The sequence below is a fragment of the Acomys minous genome (genome assembly GCF_964271855.1).
Source record: "Acomys minous genome assembly, chromosome: 11".
NCBI lineage: Eukaryota > Metazoa > Chordata > Mammalia > Rodentia > Muridae > Acomys > Acomys minous.
The window spans coordinates 90,137,368-90,155,575 of record NC_140492.1 but is presented as its reverse complement, the minus strand read 5'-3'; the positions used below and the strand labels follow the sequence as shown (position 1 = coordinate 90,155,575).

Below are 18,208 nucleotides of genomic sequence, written 5' to 3'. Positions count from 1 at the left end.
ATGGCTCATGCCACACTTCACAAGTGCCACAACAAACTAAGGGACACTCAGTCCCTACCGTACAACTATGATCTTAGAAAATACTGTCAACTTCATGCTCCTGGAGAAGGTTCTACACTCAGAGAATCATTGCTCTTCATTGTTCCTTGACTCTTGGGATTATCAACAAGCGTTAGCACATTATACTTCATATACATTAATTTAATCTTTCAAGTACATTATGAATACAGAGAAACTACTCATCTTACTGTTTTTAATAGTCACATGCCATATGAATTGTGTAAATGTTTCTGAAGGAAATATGTATTATTTATAAATGTTAAAAATACTTTTCACAAATGGAGGCAACTATTTGTATGATTTTTGTAAACTTGCAAGAGTTAATTCATGAAAACCTTTGTCATCTTATGGTAGGAGACTAATTTTATTATGAAGGGGAAGGAATTTATTATAAATGTACACATATTCTTACTAACCTCAGCAGGAACACACCTTGAATGGAAGCATATAAGGTAGTTTCTGGCATAGGTATAAAAGCTCTCAGTAAGAAACTGGGCTGGAGTTTAAACTTTTTAAAACTATGATGGCCAATTTGACATGTGGCCTTTTGACCATCTTGCAAGACTACCTGGAAACAAGACATATGCCTGCCCTGTCAACGACACAGATGAAGTGAATCAGGAACCAAAGACCAATACAAAACAAATCCCAAGACATGCATTCAAGATTCTAGAGCAAGCATGGTAGCTAGGGAGAACATCTGGACCTTGCCAGCTCTGGGTCCTAGTGTCCCTTCTCCCCTAAGCTGTGTTTCAGTCCCAAGCAGATGCTAGCTGCTTGGAGTGCTTTACTGCTCCTCCACATTCCCACCCACACACAGAGCGCTGAATATTCTGTGGGCTTCACACCTCCTACAGGACCCTGTGGCTTAGAAAACAGGAGTCAGTTTTTGCACATTAAAAATGCTAATTGCTTTTGTTTATAAGATCTGAACCTTTGTATCTTTCCTACATTTCCAAAGAACCTGCACTTTAAAAGATCAGGACGGTGGGGTATGACTTGCCCTCATGTCTGACAGTGGGGCTTAGATATCACTGCCCGGCTGCTCAGCAACTACACATGTTTAAGATTTTATATATTACCGTGGATGTTTCACTTCCTGTAATTTCCACCTACATTGTCTGAAATGTCAACTAAAAAGAACACATTTGACTACATTCTTTATTCTCTCCCCCTTTTTTTATGTGAGATGTGTGCTAACTTAGGAAAAAAAAGCCGACAACACTTTCGGAAAATTCATTTGGTGGCAGAGATGGACCACAGATGGCCACCTGGAAATCAGATCCTGAAAGGTGACTTAGTGTGCACAGATATGCTGACGAGGGACATCCTGAAACTCCCTGACCTAATCGAAAGCCCAAGGTGAAGTAGAGTCGCATAATTATCATAACCTGATTTCCCGTCTGAAGTAAAACAGAGCAGTAGAGTAGTTACGTACACTGCAAAGATCTTTTTGAAAACAAACAACCCCAAGCAAACACAAAGTGAGCTTTCCTAGACTTTACCTTAAGACTGTAAACCAAAGAGCTTAGAGGAGTGTTTAAGAGCTGGTGGTCTAGCTGGCTCTGACGGCCATTTGGACTACCGAGAAGTGTACTGCTCTAACAAAAGGCTTCCAGTTCAATGCTTGGCTTTCATAGAAATTTCATGTCTAAGAAAAAAGCTTCTTTTTTATTTTTAAAGGAGCAGTCAAAACCAACATTTAATTAATAAATGCTATGTATAGAAGTATTTTCAGCTAGGACTAATTCTTCTTAGCGTTAAATAGTAAAGGATTTCAAGCTGAACCTGAAGAACTTTCTAGGTGCCTTTTGATCTGCATGCTTCATTCCCAGCCTATTCACATCCACATGGAAAACTGCTCCAATGGCAAAGCTGAAGGATACTTAGAGCACAGAATGCAGACTAAGCAGATATGAAATGTGCTTTTCACCCAAAGTCACAAAACAGATTCCAGTTTAAACTGACAGAACATAAAGTCGATTTAAAGTGCTACATTAAAAATATAACAACAAACACCTCTGGGGTAACTAAGATGAATGTTCTATTTGGAAGACTTAACATTAAAGAGAATGAGACAATGTAAGATCACTGCTCTATTGCTGTCCTATTTGCTTTCTTCATCTTAAGATCCTCTTTTTCATAGGATGGCAGCAGCTATCTCTTCCACCACACTTGACTAAAAGCCCCACTTTTTAAAGAAATACAGTTTTGTTTAAAATAGTTTAAACACCTGTAATAAACTACAGAATTCGCCAAGAATAGAGGTACTCTGGTTAGCAATCAAAATGGTTTAAATATGAATGCAATCCATTAGAACAGTAACAACAACAAAAATAGAACAATTTTTTTCTCAATAAAAAATAGGCCAGTCACTAGGAGGTCTCATTCTGTGAAGACATTACTTTCAGGCTCTAGTGAAAGGAGCCTGTGGAACTTGCCACTGTGTTTTTTACTTCGTGCCTCATGAACTTTATATGAAAAGCAGTCCCGACACAACAGGATGACATTTGCAGTGTAATACTGGAGTGACAGAACTGAGGTTGATCGCGACATTCACATTCCTGTGTATTAAACCGTTACATCTTAATTATTTATATAGCTCATTGGTCCAAAGGCATAAAATGGAGAACAGCATCTTGAAATTTATCTCATTTCATGTTCAGAGATAAATGGCTCAACTATTCTTCCCATTATTTTCTGGAGGCAAGTCCTTGTTTGCAGAGTCTAGTGGCAGTCACATGCTGGTGGTTTCCAAAGCTACTGTATGAAGAGGATGCTGAAGGCCATCACTAGACAGCATATGGCGACATAAGGACTCTTGCGTTCACCTATTGAAAAATGAAGATAGATATTCATCTTGGTTAAATGAATGTTAATATAGGTAAGATAGGGCTGAAACTATGAGAAACGGAAATTTTGGATATTGAACTCAGGCTATCAGGCAAGCACTTTTTCTTGCAGTGACATCTTGTTGGCCCACCATGAGATTTTATTTACTTACTGTTGTTTTAATACTTTGGAGTTTACAAATGTGAACTACGTAGATATCAATGTCATGTCTAAATTTAAAAAGGATGGACATAACTGGCTGCTAAATTCAAGTTATTTCTAAGACTGGTACCCGAAAGTACCAATATTGTGCCCCTGCAGAATGTAGATGAGAGCCATAGAAATGCTCTCTGGCAGCTCAGAACCAAAGGATAGTATTTTTTTGTTCTTGAAAAAAGGGAATTTCTACCTAGACACAAGAATCTAACACATAGCATTTAGCAATATCTTCTTTACATCATGGTAGCAGTTCATGACACTTGTAGAGTTTAGAAAGTGCAAGATAGACAACATAGCCAATATTATACTCCATTAAAAAATAGGCACTAGCTCTCTCTCTTTTCTTCCCCCAACAACTACTTTTGATACAGATATGGAACAGAGTCTGTTACCATAAAACATTCCTATCCAAATGTTTAGGATGAGAAGCATTTCCATTTGGGAGATTATAGAATATTTGACTATGTTTCATCGATTCAGCATCTCTATAGAACTAGACATTCTCTGAAGTCTCGAATATTTTAAGCATCACTGCCACACTCAGAATTGCTGAAATTGCAGTGTTTCAATCAATTAAAAAGATCAAAGTAGAAATGAGGCACAAAGACTTCTATAATGAGTCAAGTCCAGACTAGTTTAAGAGTGCCTGTATTTGGAAGCTTTCCTTTGCCTGATCTAGGTAAGATGTGGCTGGCTTGTGAAAATGTCTTGACAGTATACAGACTCTGTAAGGGAATTCAACTCATTTTAGTTGCTGTTGTTTCTTTAGTAACTGTAAGCTGTACTAATTCAGAAGGTACCAGGTGTCAGGAAGGAAGGAAGGAAGGAAGGAAGGAAGGAAGGAAGGAAGGAAGGAAGGAAGGAAGGGGAAGCAGTTACACAGAAACAGCTGCGTACATGTGAGAAGGCTTTGACTAGGCTCCCTAGGCTGTCTAAATTGCATTTCCTTATAACTAAGCCCTTTAGTTCACCTTAGGCATTCAGTTACAACCTTGACTTCTCTCATTAACTAAAATTCTCATTGTCAGCGTTGTTAGGAGCATCTTCATCGAGCCCACACTGAATACTGTATTTATATATTTGTGTCTGTCCAATGCCAAAAATCATAGAAAATATCACATATTCAAGAAGCAGATACTTAGCAGGCATGCGATTTTGTCTACAATCCCATTCTCCAGGAAGATCACCCCATCAATGTGGTCCCCAATATTGAGACCTGTTCTCAAATCTAAACCAAACCAAACCAACAAAAATCCCAAGTTAAGCTATACTAAAACAAAACAAAATAAAAGTACAGATGTGGTGTTCTGAAAAGTTTTATTTTTATTTATTGCCCTCCTCTCCTTTCAGCAAACATTTAACAAAATGCTGGCTATTACAGGAGGATCTATAATGAAAAACCTTTAGAATAACACCAGTTCAACCGAAAAGAAAGATAATTTAAAAACAATATACACTGGCACACCTGCTAATTCATTAGGAATAAAGTCCCATGAAGCACTTCACTGATCCATAAACTTTATATAGATGTTATAAAAAGCCAGTTATTCTTTCCAGGGCTGGTATGGTCACTGCTTAGCATAGTCACAGTAAACACCCAAAGGGAGCAATTATCCCCGTATTGAGTTTTCCATCTGCTCAATATTAATTCTTGAGGAAGTTCCTTTCTTCCCCATCTTATGACTTAGAATGCTATAATTTACAGATGGGTTTCATTTTCATGTTTTTCATTTTCTTAAAAGAGATTGCCATGTGTTAGAGCTAAATGTCTTTAGCTGAACCTGGGTAAGAATGTTACTTCTTGTCTGGTCGTAGCTTGTGCAAGTGACTGTGAAACTGTGGCTGTCACGTGACTAGCCATCTTGACTAGCTCCATCTCCTTAAAACCACAGCCTTCTCTCCATGGAACTGTGGAGAATGTCCTGTTCATTGGGTAGATCAGAGTAGGGGTTCGATGTTTACTATTGTATTGTCCTTGGTTAGTGCAATAGTTTGAGCAGAACCCCTCTGGTGCTCCATACTTGACCACCTCCCTTTGGTGGGGAGCCTGGTGGCACTCAAAGAAAGAATAAGCAGGCTACCAAGATGAGACTTGATAGCCTATGACCATATAGTAGAGGAGGAAGTCCCCTCCGTCATAGACCTAGAGGAGGGGAATAGGGTGAAAGTGGGAGGGAGGAAGGATTAGGAGGATACAAGTGATGGGATAACAATGGAGTTGTAATCTGAATATATTAATAAAATTAAAATAAAAAGTAAAAAAAAATAGGATATACACCTTAAAAAACAAACAAACAAACAAACAAACAAACAAACAACAACAATAAACCACAGCCAAGGAGAGGAGCAATTACCTGAGAAAAAAATATTGGCACCAGTGTTTTCAAAGCCACTTTTTAAAAATAAATAAAGTGCTTGCAGATACTTGTAAGAGGGAACACTTTAAGTGAGCCATTAGGAACCAAGGGGGGAGGGTATATAAATAAATGAGCAAGCAAGAAGAAAAGGCACTTACAGTTAGAAAAACAGACCATATTTGAGGAAGCCATTAAGACAGGTACACATATACATGTCTAAAACTTTAACTGATACCAATAAAGGGGCACTTGGTTTGGCTACTACACAGAATTGTTCACATGTCTAATTCTTACATAAAATGGACCTAAAATACCTCAGTGTTTTCTTAAATGAATTAGCAACTTTATATGACAGAGACGGAAACTTAGCTCCTCAGTGCCAGATCTTCTCTGCCATCTCGTCCTTAACCATCTTGTTAACAGTACTCTTGAATGAATATATATATATATCCCCCCACCCCACCAAGATGACTTGCCTTTAGGCAGCTTAGCTTACACTTAGCTACAAGCATCAGGCAATGAGGGTGGTTACCTTTCTGCTTCTTTTCTTGGCTCTTTTTGAAGTGTTCAAGATTTCTTCTGTTACTTTAGGGTTTGCAGCCCCTATTCATGACTGTCAAACACGTATCTAACAAATTTCTGCAAATCTAGACCAGGCCTTTCCAACTCCAGCATTACTGATATCTTGACTGGTATAAGAATGGCCATCCTATATATCATGTTGTTTAGGGAGATGAACAACCTATACTCAGTATATGTCACTGACCCTAGTTTTGATGAAATGATCTTTGTTCCAGGCATGTCTAACTTTATGACATTGAGATATGACACTGCCACCTACAAAATTCATGCCTCAAAATGACTGAAATAAACAAACAAACATCTCAGAGAGTTGTAAGTGCTAGGTCCTGGGTTGTGGGTTGAACACATGCCAGTGTCCCAAATGCCCGCCAATAATAAACATTCATCTAGGCTATACATATACTTTTGCTAATTCAAAGCCAATCCTATTTCCTATGATAGATTCTCATGCTTATTGCCACAGGAGGGAATTAAACATGAGGAATACAGAAGGAAAACTTCATGTTAAAGGCACACTTAACTGTCAGGGGGATAATATTCATTTTTTGTAACTACTTCAGAATGACAGCTTTGAAGAGCGTATTTTTCTGTGAGATCCTCTGTACTTATCAATTATCCAGAAGACTTAGAAACTTCTGGGTAATATAGTGCCAGGCTGCTCTAGGAACTTGTCTATCATATAAAAGTTCAATGTTAGGAAAACTTTTCTAAAAGTAGGTCAATGGCTAAGAGATAAAGAAGTGCTGGAAAACAATTTCCCCCTCACCTATGCTTACGTACATTCCCATGTATTTAGAAAATGTCTAAGTGTTGTTGAACTTAATTTGTATTTTGAAACTTTCAACAACTTTGTTTCCTGTTACACACCATCTTCTAAGCTTTCTATGTCTCTGACAAGCTCAAAACAGAAACAAAACAGGAGAATCTAGGAACTAGGAACAGTTTCCCTCAGGCATGTGACTAAATCCTTGATCCTAATTAAGGGTTAAGTTCGGGCACGTGGGCCGTTATAAACTAGCAGACATTTTTTACATTTTGCAAGTTTTATCTGTGCTTTAACAGAGGAAACTAGTTACAGATAAATTCAAGGATAATAAAAAAATGAAGAGATGCTATATATGGATACATATATATGTCATGTAAATAATTCCAAAGAGGACAACAAATTTCATTTTCAGTGTAAGTACAAATGCCAATACATATTCTTTTAATTAGACATGTTAAAAATGACATAACCTATTAATTTCTATTAGATGCAAAACAATCCTTAGTTATTGAAACAGAACACATGAGGGCTGCTGAGATGACTCAATGGGCAAAGGAAGGAACCTGCTGTCTGCTCCTCAGCAGTACCCACACACTGGAAGAAAAGTAACCATTACAAGCTGTGTTCTTAATTTCACATGTACACTGTGGCAAAATAAAAATTTACAAAATGCAACAGAAGCTTTGAGTTCTTAACTTATAAATTAACAAAACAGAACACATGACCCAGAAGGGCATGGTCTAAACATGTACTATAGATCCTGTTTGAGTTTGTTTTGTTTTTTGAGAAAAGGTAGCTTTGGCTGTCCTGGCTTTGTAGGCCAGGCTGGCCTTGAACTCACAGTGATCTACCTGTCTCTGCTGGGATTAAAGGCGTGTACCATCACGCCCAGTCTCCTGTTTGAATTGTCCAGAAATGCGTGGGATCTGATACCTGATTTCAGTAGGCCGTCCTTCTACTTCTCCCATCTCTCTGCTGATCTATTATTGAGAAGTTTCCCATTACATTTAGTTTTAAGTAGCAGTAACAGTAATTCTACAACTGGTAGAATTCTGTAAACTCTTAAAAATGTACAGAATCTTATACTTGGAAAACAGACATTTTGTTGGTGTGACTATAATATAAGGAAAGCGGCCAATAATTTTTAGTTGAAGAAATGGATGGAAATAAGACACTTACCAATTCGGGCACACTTCCAAAATATTCCCAATAGTCTGCATAGCAGGAAAAAAAAAGAATAAAAACAATTACTGATTTCTAAGAAAGCCAATCACTCCCATCGACATCACAGAGAACTTTAACTCAACACTGGAGTTTAGCCTGTGATCTCTGTTGTTGCACATCTGAAAACTGCCTGTCTGAAAACACGTCAGGGCACTCTCTGAACCATTACTAAACAGAAGCTACCAGTAGCTGGAATATGTGAACACAGGCCAGAATTAGGGTAAGTTAATGTTAGAGCGGCTAGAGTTTACATAGGACGCAATGAAGGAATTCATTTTAACTCCTAGGTTCCTCAACACTCTCAAAAGCAAAAATATTACATGTCAAGTAAGTATAAATCTTGAGAAAGTGATAAATGATAGTTTTTAGATGAGTTCTTATAATATACTAAAGATTAGTTTATTACATAATATTGCTATTCTTTAATCTATAATTGTGTCCTCTAGTTGCAGACCTTATCTGTGACAGTCAATAAGAAAATGTACATATAAATGTGTGGCTACACTTTTAACACAATGAAAACTATTAGTTCAGGTGAAACTAAGAATTATGAATTTATCACTAAATATGACTAAGTACGCATTCCAGAAATGACAATTAAAACAAAGATATTCTTTTTAATTCCATGAATAAAAAATTATGAATTAAATACACACACATATAAATGGACATCATTTATTTGGAATGCAAAAAAAATTTTTTTGGCAAAATCAAATGAGCCATAAACAGACAAATTAAAACAAAACACAGCACAGACACTATTTTGCTCGTTTCAAATGATATTATGCTATCAGTAACTATGCTCATATATTTTTATAATTAAATTTACACATAGAGTACTAATTAAGACAAATTAACCTTACTGATTGCTTATATTAGGACTGGCTCACTAAAATTATAGAACTTAAATTTCAGGGATACTTATATATTTTTTCCTTCAAAGAAATAGATGGTCAGTGAGTCATTACATATAAAAAGGAAGCTAACAGGCAAACACAATTCTGAAAACAATCTAAGTTACCCAGCCCTACCTATTGTTGTGACTGCGAGGTGCTCTTTATCTCCCTAGTAACAGCATCTGTGTCAGAGGACTTTACGAGGAAGAAAGGAATGATGTGATTATCTATAGAACAGTACCACTGTGCTATGCCCAGTATTGTGAGGACGTGTGACAGTAGTGCCAGGCATTACTCAGAATTCGCTTATTCTTCATTAGAGTCAAAAGCCGAGATCACCCATGCAGAACTATGCATGCTCGAGTCTAGGCACCTAGGTGTGACAATAAACACTAATGGCTTAAAGCTACTCAGGTTGAGCTCACTGAAGGACACAGAGCAGGAACCTGAGGCTCTGTCATGGGAAACTCAGGACTGAAGAGTCTGAGATCCTAAGACCACAAAAGGCAGGTCTTCCCAGATGACCTTTTCATGAATCAGGACTATTAAGCATCAGCGAGTTGTTTTAATGAGCTTCCCAAGACACACATCTGTAACACCTAGCATGCTGATTATTTTTTAAAAAGGAACTTTGTTAGTTGCTAAAACCTGCTACTATTTGGTTCTTAATTTCTATTGCTTGAATGTATATGTACCTGCTGAAAGTAATATTAGGCTTAGAAAACTAGGAAAAAGGCAAGAAGCATTTTTTTTTTAGTACTGCCCTGTTCTAGATTATCAGTTTTAGCAGAAAGTTGAAGTTAAATTTAAATAGTGAAGTCATCAAAAATGCATTGGACCAGATATTTAGGTATCTCCACCTAAGCACGGTTATATACATGATAAATTTATTATGAGTCTCAGAGAAAACATGTAAAGGAAAAAAAAATCTAAACATTTCCTTCTTATTTATAATCAAATACAATTGTTTCAAACCACACAGATGGCTGTGTTAGCTTATATTTTGAAACGTAAAAACTGGAACGCCTTTTGGGCGCTTTGAATGTAGGAGAAATATACTACTACTCAACCTCTACTGTAAGGCTGGTAGCCCTGAGAACTCCTTGGTCAATGTAGCATGTTACGGATACATTCCTACTCCCAAAGAAAGGAGGGGAAGACATGTCCACATGCAACTTCCCTCTAAGGGGAAAGCTTCTGATAGCTTCTGAGTTTAATAGTGATTATTCTTTAATGATAAACTCCTAGATCTTATGTACTGTATTATGAATACAAATAACTGATCAATGATAATAAAATGCAAATAATCATGTACAATAAATAGGTGCTCAGACACGAGGGTGAAACAGGGAAAACTATGTCTCCAAGGTTAATGGTATATTGTTGTAACAACTGATGGATAGTTAACACGTTTCATCTTTTATCAGATAAATCCTTCATCTGCTTTTCTTCAGTAGGTGAAATTTCAGGTCACATTAGACCATTTTTTGAGACTTACTCATCAATTTAGTCAGATACTGAAAATATATTTTAGAGCTATAAGACATAAAAAACATGTAAAACTAAGATAGAATAGAATTAAACCGTCTAGTAACTTTCATAGTAATTTGCATTAAATGTTAGTGGGTTCCGACTTTATGATTATCATGGTAACATACCCAGTTTTATTTCTGTCCAGGAGGCTGGGTGCCAAGGATCGAATATAAGCACACGTACAAATAAGCAGCAAGATTACAGTCAACAGACTCTGAAAATTGAAAATGGCAGACTGTAGAGAGAGAGAGAGAGAAAAACAGTAAGAAATTAATATCACAATAGAAACTTTCTATTAAAAAAAAAAGCCAAATGATTCCATGTAACAGGCAAACAGGATGTTGTACTACATGTAAACCAGCATGATGAAGTCTCAAAGGTACATTTTCTTTCCATTCTTTAGGGGAAGGAATGCAGGAGATACAGTAGAAAATATAAATTCATGAACTTGACTGTCATGATTCAAAGCATCTAAGCAAAGTAGACTTGGTAGACAATTAGCACAGATGTTCAAGGCTTGCAGAGTACTAGGCAGAACACTGTGCTCAGCCACACACTGCCGGTGGCTGGCCCTATGACCCCAGTGGAATTACTGGCCTCTTAGTATTTATAAATTTAGGCAGAGCCAAGGAGAAAGATTAAATACTGACTAAAGTTTCTTTCAAGTGAACTTTTTGCTTGGGTAGAGCATGTTTTGAAATTATGCAATGTCCCAAGCCCTGACAACTACTAGGCTTATTAGATCGTGGTGAAAGAAAAGCACCTGCGCTTCCTTTTCACTGTTACTTGTTATGCAATGGTTCCTTCTTCTATTCTAAATGTTACAATAGAAATCCCAAGAATTATATATTTAAATAGGCAAACAGTTTAAAGAAACTGTAGTTGGAGCATTCTGCTCAATAGTCAGGCTCTCTTTAGAGCAACAGTACTGGGAACTGCTGACCCTCTTCTGAGCCCCTGCTCAGCTCTGTCAGGGTCTCCTGGAACCCATCTGTCCTTCCTCTGTATTTCAGACCATTTTTTAATTTTTAAGTAATTTATTGAGATTACAACCCAATTAATATCCCCTCACTTGTATCTTCCCATTCCCAGCTCCCTCCTTCTTTCACCCTATTCCACCCTCCCAGGCCTGTGACAGAAGGGGACCTCCTCCCCCACCATATGGTCACAGCCCATCAGTCTCATCTGGATAGCCTGCTTCCCTGTCCTCCCTGAGTGCCACCAGGCCTCCCCACCAAGGGAAGTGGTCAAGTAAGGGGGCACCAGAGTTCATGTAAGAGGTGGTCCCTGCTTTCCCTCTAACGATGGAGAATGAGTGTCCATTGGCTAGATCTGACTAGGCATCTAGGCTTACTGCATGCATTGTCCTTGGTTGGTCATATCACTCCTCTCTCTCTCTCTCTCTCTCTCTCTCTCTCTCTCTCTCTCTCTCTCTCTCTCTGTGTGTGTGTGTGTGTGTGTTTTAATGGCCTAAGTCTAGGCCTGAACTAGACTTCCTTCTGCATTTACTGCTCAAGTGCTGAGATGTACGCGCACACCCATGCTTTCCTTCAGCAATCTCTTTTCTATGCCTCCCACAGCAACTGGCACTTTCATTAAAAAACCAGGAAGAATATGTCATAATTATTTTTCAAAAGTAAAATTGCTACTTGTAAATGAGGTTTACTTGAAAACGTCAGAAGAAGCTAGTGAAAAATGCCTTAAACTTCAAGAGGCTTCAGAGATAGTAGTAGTACATAACCAACACACACACACACACACACACACACACACACACACACACACACACACACCATAGATTGCCAAAGTTCTCATTAAAATTCTTGCATGCATATGTGGAGGCCTGAAATTTGAATTTGGCCCCATCTGTCACTCTCCTACCTTTATTTTTAAGGCAGATCCCTCATCAAACTTGGACCTTGCTGATTCAGCTAAACTGGCTGTACATCAAGTACCTGAGACTCTATTTCTTTTCTTTCCTTTTTTTTAAAAATTATTTTTAGTTTGTTCACTTTACTTCCTGATTGTAGCCCCCCCCCACACAGTCCCACTCTCCCTCCCCTAGTTCTCAAAAACAGGAGCTGTCCTCCCCTAACAGGTGACCTCAGCTTATCAAGTCCCATCTGGGTTGACAGGCCCACTTTTAAAATGTAGGCACAGGGGATTAAATTCCGGGTCTTGTGCTTGCCTGGTAAGAAGTCTACTGACTGAGGCATTGTCCTAGCTCTACTTACAATATGATCAGTGAGTGACAAAACAAACAAACAAACAAAAACCAAAACAACCCACCCCCCCCCCCCAAAAAAAAAAAAACGCTTACATACAAATTATAGTTCAGTGTTGGGCAAACAGAATGTAGATCCCAAAGTTAGCATCATTTTACTTCTGTAAACACTGATGCAAAAGTGGTGGAATAAATGACTGTGGATGGATTTTATTAGTATTTAATATGAATTGGCTTTTGGTTAAATTTGGTTTTTACGTTTGAATCTATCTGTGAGGGCAAATGATTAACTGATGTATCCTAAATAGAAAACGATGCCAGAGTGACTAGAAGACAATCATGGTTATCCTTATGGGTAGAGATGCTGGCTACTTCCCCAGTCATAAATAAGTACTTATGCAGATTCTGATTTTAATGAGATGCTGCCACTCACACACACACACACACACACACACACACACACACACACACACACACACAAAACCTTAAGAATGAACATCTTCCATAGATGTTTTCAGTTTTGGGTAATACCACATTTACTGATCTATTCCCTCTTCTAAATGCTGCACAATGGCTACAGGAAACTATTCTTACACTGGTGCAGGCAACTCTTCAATGGACTGGAGGGGAGAAGATGGGGAATATCAGAAATTCTGGGGAAAAAAAAAAACAACCTATGCACCATATTCCGGTAAGTTCTCCTCATCTGCATGCTACAAAGGTTGAACACATTTGTATTTTCTAAGATTTACTTGACAAAATGTAGACACTTACATCTCTTAGATGAGTGGTGGAAGATGATGAATATAAAGCTGATGTAAAATACAATAATAAACCCCAAAAACCCCTTGTGCCCCCGATGAAGTAATCAGCTATTTACTAAAAGTAGTACAAATTTGGGTGCTCAAGCCAATACAAAGTTATTACTACCTCGTGTTTCTAGAAGTGCTCTACACTACCCTTACATTTTTTACAGGGTGGGTAACCATTTCTGTGGCTGTGACCCTACTGTTAAATGTTTTTGTGATTATATTGTCCCCTCTCCCTGCCAGGATTATTTTCCAAATGAAAATTTGGATGCAAAGTCTTTTGTCACCTATGATTAGAAACATATTTGTGTGTGTGTGTGTGTTTATGCATTGTTTTTTTTTTTCTGCATTTCCAGAGTTCCTTTCTCCCTAATGGGAAGTCCTGCCTTCTACTTCCTGTCCTTCTGACCAGCTGATGGGCCGAACAGCTCTTTATTGACAACTGCTACATCCACACAAAACATTCCTCCACAATAACTAACCAGAACTTGGTGACAAATTACAGCTTCCAATAGTTTTGGAACAACCCTGTTAGTTGCCTGAGTTAATGTAGCCAGGTGAGAAGTTCCTCGGTAATCTTCTGAAGTAATACACATTGAAGTAGTGAAATAATGAGGAGTCAACAGCCATTCTTATTTCTGGTCACTCCTCATTGCTAAAGCTATAGCTGCCAAGCTTACCTATGGGAGCTTGTTCTAGAATTATTAATAAAAGAAGCTTGGACATTTGTTAGTCAAATTTTAAAATTAGAAATCTTAAGAAACCACCCCGAACATTAGAAATATGGAGGAAGGGGGCTGGGTTCAAACAATACTTTGTTTTTGCTTTTCCGAGACAGGGTTTTTCTGTGTAGCTGTGGCTGTCCTGGACTCGGTTTTCTTTTCTTTTTCTTTTTTTAAATAGACAGGCTGGCCTTGAGCTCACAGAGATCCACCTGCCTCTGCCTCCTGAGTGCTGAGATGAAAGGCATGTGCTACCAGGCCCAGCTAAACAATACTTACATACAAACAAACAACAACAAAAAAAACCCCCCAACAAACTCAAAAAACAAAACAAATACCCAAACCCAACCAAACAAAACCAACAACCACCAAAGGGACATACATTAATATTCTATGCACTCTTTACCTACAATGATTGGTTACTGACAAGACTTACTTGATAGAAAGGACATGTTTTAATATTTTCTAGCATTGGATCCCTGTGGCTCCATGCAGATTCATTTTTAGTATCAGCAAAACAAATAAAAGTTTACCTTGCTCGCTGAGTAAGAGGTTCTTTGTAAATAAGATTGTCTTAAGAGCTTCAAATGTTCATTGCTTACATTCAAAATAAATTTTTACTGACATTAATTTCTCCAGCTCAACTCAAGTACACTTTAAAATTAAGAATTAAACACTGAGGACAAAACTTCAAAACACTAGTGTATGACAAAAACTTTACTTACAACGTAATATATATTTTACTTACAAACTAATGCTTGTTTGTTTCACATAAAACAAATGTGGTTTATTCTTTTCTAAGGGTAGAGAAGAACACAGAATTAACATCCCTAACCTAATTATGATAAAATCTATACCACAGGGAAAATGGGTCATTTTATCATTTTGCAAATCTAGGTCAGGTCAGCAGTTTTTCAAGTAGATTTAACTTAGAAATTCATATGTACTATTGTCTTTTAAAAATGGGAAACAAATATTAGCTTGGGAATACAAACACACTTCATCTACCCAAGTGACCCAAATTGACTGAATACATAATCTACCTTTAAGGACCTATTATTCAGGAGTCTATTGCACATTTGGATAACTTAACACATACATTTATTAGTTTAAAAAAAAAAAAACCACTTGTCAGTTGCCTTTGATACAACTGGCCCTGTTTGAGAAGTGGATAAGGTCTTTATCTACTTACTTTCCACTAGAGAACTTTGGTTATGAGTCAAGCTACAGTTCAGAGTCCATACGTTTCTGGCAGTGTCAGTTGCTATCTAGTCCAAAGGTGGAACTAATATTTGATTAGCACTTTTTCAAAAAATGAATTCTTCATATGCTAACTTGATAAAATGATCCAGAAGACATTCTGAAGGGCAAAAAGCAAATCCTCCCATGAAAAAAATGTACTTTGCAATCAAGGGAAAAAAAATTAAGGTTTGGATAAAACCAATTACTAGCTGCTATACATGTAATCCCTGGCTACTCAATAAGATCATTTAAAGCTTTAAAAAACAACAATGCCACAAATTTAGACTTAAACTTCAACCTCTGGAAACTCAAAGTGTTTATTTGCAGCTAAGCACTCTGAGAGATCACTGCACATACGTTACATTCCTATTAACCTTGAGCAATGGCTTTCAAAATGAATTTCATGGAACACTTTCAACAGGCCAAATTATATTTTAAAATACTAAAGACATATACTTTTCTACTGCCATTTTTATTCCTAATACAATAATTACGGTAAAAAAATTGTCACCTTAATTTTTCTCACAAATCTTTACCTCTTGGATTTCCTGTGTAATTAATGGCACTTTTGACCAGTAGAAAGGACCAGAACATAGTGACAAAAGGAGCTGCTAAGTTTAATCCGTGCCTTCTGTTATTTATAATTAGTATGATCTTGGACAATATACTTAATATTTGTCATGTGTAAATCATGGCTAATAATATCTCTAATAAAACACTACATACAACTATTTTTTCTTATAACACTTAAAAAAGTAAAACCTATAGATTTAAAAAAAAAAAGAAAAAGAAAAAGAAAGAAAAGCCCTATAGTTCAGCCATGCTATCGCTTGCACATCCTTCCAAAGCCAGTCTACACATACAACTCGCCCTCCACGGCTGGTTACACATCCACAGGTTCAACAAAGCATGGGTTAAAAAAACTGGAGAAGAAAGTTGCATATCTGCACTTAACAGACATTTCTCTTGTTACCGAGACATGAGATAAATTTGAGGCCTAATTCAACTTTACTAGGTATGTGAGCCTAGGCAGCTCAGTCTCCCTACAGTTTCTCTTCCTCCACCTGTGAATATCTCAGGAGTTAGGGGTTTAAAGGAAGACAATGCTTAGAAGCTCCTTCCTTAAAGTAGAATTTGATACTTATTAAGTACTAATAAATGAAAGCTTGTTCTTTTTGCAAAAAGTTAAAATATTACCCATCTTAAACTTTCTTTCTTTCTTTTTTTTTTTTTTTAACCTACCGCAAAGATGTACCTTTGACTTTTTCTATGAGCAAAGTAACTCTTCAGTTTCTAGGTAAACAGGCAAGACAGCAATTTTCTGAGTTTACTAGCAGCTTACTAACAAAATCCTTACGACTAAGTGTGCATTTCCTCTGCAGTAGGTAGAAAAAAAGCTGCAATGGACAATGAAATCCCGAGCCGGATGACAAAAACGCGCCAATAAATGTTACCTCCTTTACAAGGTGCCGCTCATGTGTAGAAAGGGATCTCTAACTTATGCCTAAACCTAAGGAGTTACCAAGAAATCAAAGGACTAGATGGGCTTTGGACCACATCTCTAAAGGCTGTACACTGTAGAAGATGCCTGAGCAACTTCTGGGAACTCAAACCGTGTCTTTTCACTATAGAACGCGGGGGTAGGGTGGGGTGGGGGAGTCACTGCTGCTTTTGAGATGACACAAACGTGCTTTCCATTGAGATATGCTTATTAATGGCTGTTTATATTCACTTACGTGGTAGTGCAGGGGGATTTGGCCTTTCCTTTAACACTGATAGTATGCCTTCATACAATTTTAAAGATCTATCACTAACTTCTACTTCATCTATACCCTTAACCACAGGGGCTTTCTTTTGCTCGCTCTAAACTTCTGGTTTTGTTGCTATTTTGTGATTTTACCGTTCAAAATTTCCTGAGGTCTAAACTATTAAACAACCCATAACAACACAAACATGAACTCCCAATCAGGGTGGTGGCCAGCGAGGAAGGCCCAGGCCAGACATTACTGTGGGGAAGCACATAATCTCCTACAAGTCAGATCTACCTTTGCAGGTAACTCAAGCCATTAAAAACATTCGTTTGCAAAGGCGTATTATTAGAATTCAAAGAATGGTGGTAGGGTATCTCGTCATTGATTCAACAGGTAAATCGGAAGTCGTAATCCAGTGCTAGGAAGGGCGGCAATCCATTTATATTACTACTGTAAATTGCTGCTGGAGTGACACACGGAGCACTTAAAAGAACGGGAAAAAGAAATGGTGGAAATCGAGATTCTAGCGTTTGAGAGTGGATGTCCACAGATATATGTAACGGACCGGTCGAACATGCCATCGCAATCCTACTAAATAACGCAGCAAAGTGCCGAGCCCGCCACCCCAGCTCTTTTCAGGGCTGTCTGGCCTGATGCTCCAGAATGAGCATGAGCATCAGGGGCCGCGTGACGGCCTCGGCCTGTGAACCCCTCGGGTCCCGGGAGAAGCACGCTAGCATCGGGGCGCCCGCATCATCCCTGCCATCCCCGCGCGAGCCCGCAGCCCCTCCGAGAAGCTCAACAGCGGCCCTGCAGCCCAGGTTCTTACCATAGTGAGGCCGGTGCTTGGTCCAGCCACATCACCCTTCCGGGCCGGGGCGGAAGAGGATGTACGCCCGCCGCGCTTCCCGCTCTCTCCCGCGGCCCGGTTGGGCCTATCGCCGCGCCTCCGCCCAGGCCGGGCCATTCAGACTCCGTGATAGGCTTCTGC

General features: G+C 38.3%; 1 protein-coding gene across 1 annotated transcript; it reads right to left on the bottom strand.

Moving 5' to 3' along the window:
- Positions 1–387: 387 nt before the first annotated feature.
- TMEM167A (transmembrane protein 167A) lies at positions 388–18,201 on the bottom strand. The gene is made up of 4 exons (XM_084801154.1): positions 18,047–18,201; positions 10,595–10,704; positions 7,996–8,030; positions 388–2,891 (listed from the first exon to the last, which is right to left on the bottom strand). Exons 1-4 carry the CDS (start codon positions 18,182–18,184, stop codon positions 2,821–2,823), a joined length of 354 nt encoding a protein of 117 aa, XP_084657280.1. The 5' UTR covers positions 18,185–18,201; the 3' UTR covers positions 388–2,820.
- Between the last annotated feature and the right edge of the window lie 7 nt (positions 18,202–18,208).

What these genes read in the sequence shown, in the direction of transcription:
- TMEM167A (XM_084801154.1), bottom strand. Translation starts at nt 18,184, where the DNA reads ATGGCCCGGCCTGGGCGGAGGCGCGGCGATAGGCCCAACCGGGCCGCG. An exon ending in CAAGCACCGGCCTCACTATG is followed by an intron (nt 10,705 to 18,046) that starts GTAAGAACCTGG and finishes CTCTCTCTACAG; the next exon opens with TCTGCCATTTTCAATTTTCA. An exon ending in CTGGACAGAAATAAAACTGG is followed by an intron (nt 8,031 to 10,594) that starts GTATGTTACCAT and finishes CCTGCTATGCAG; the next exon opens with ACTATTGGGAATATTTTGGA.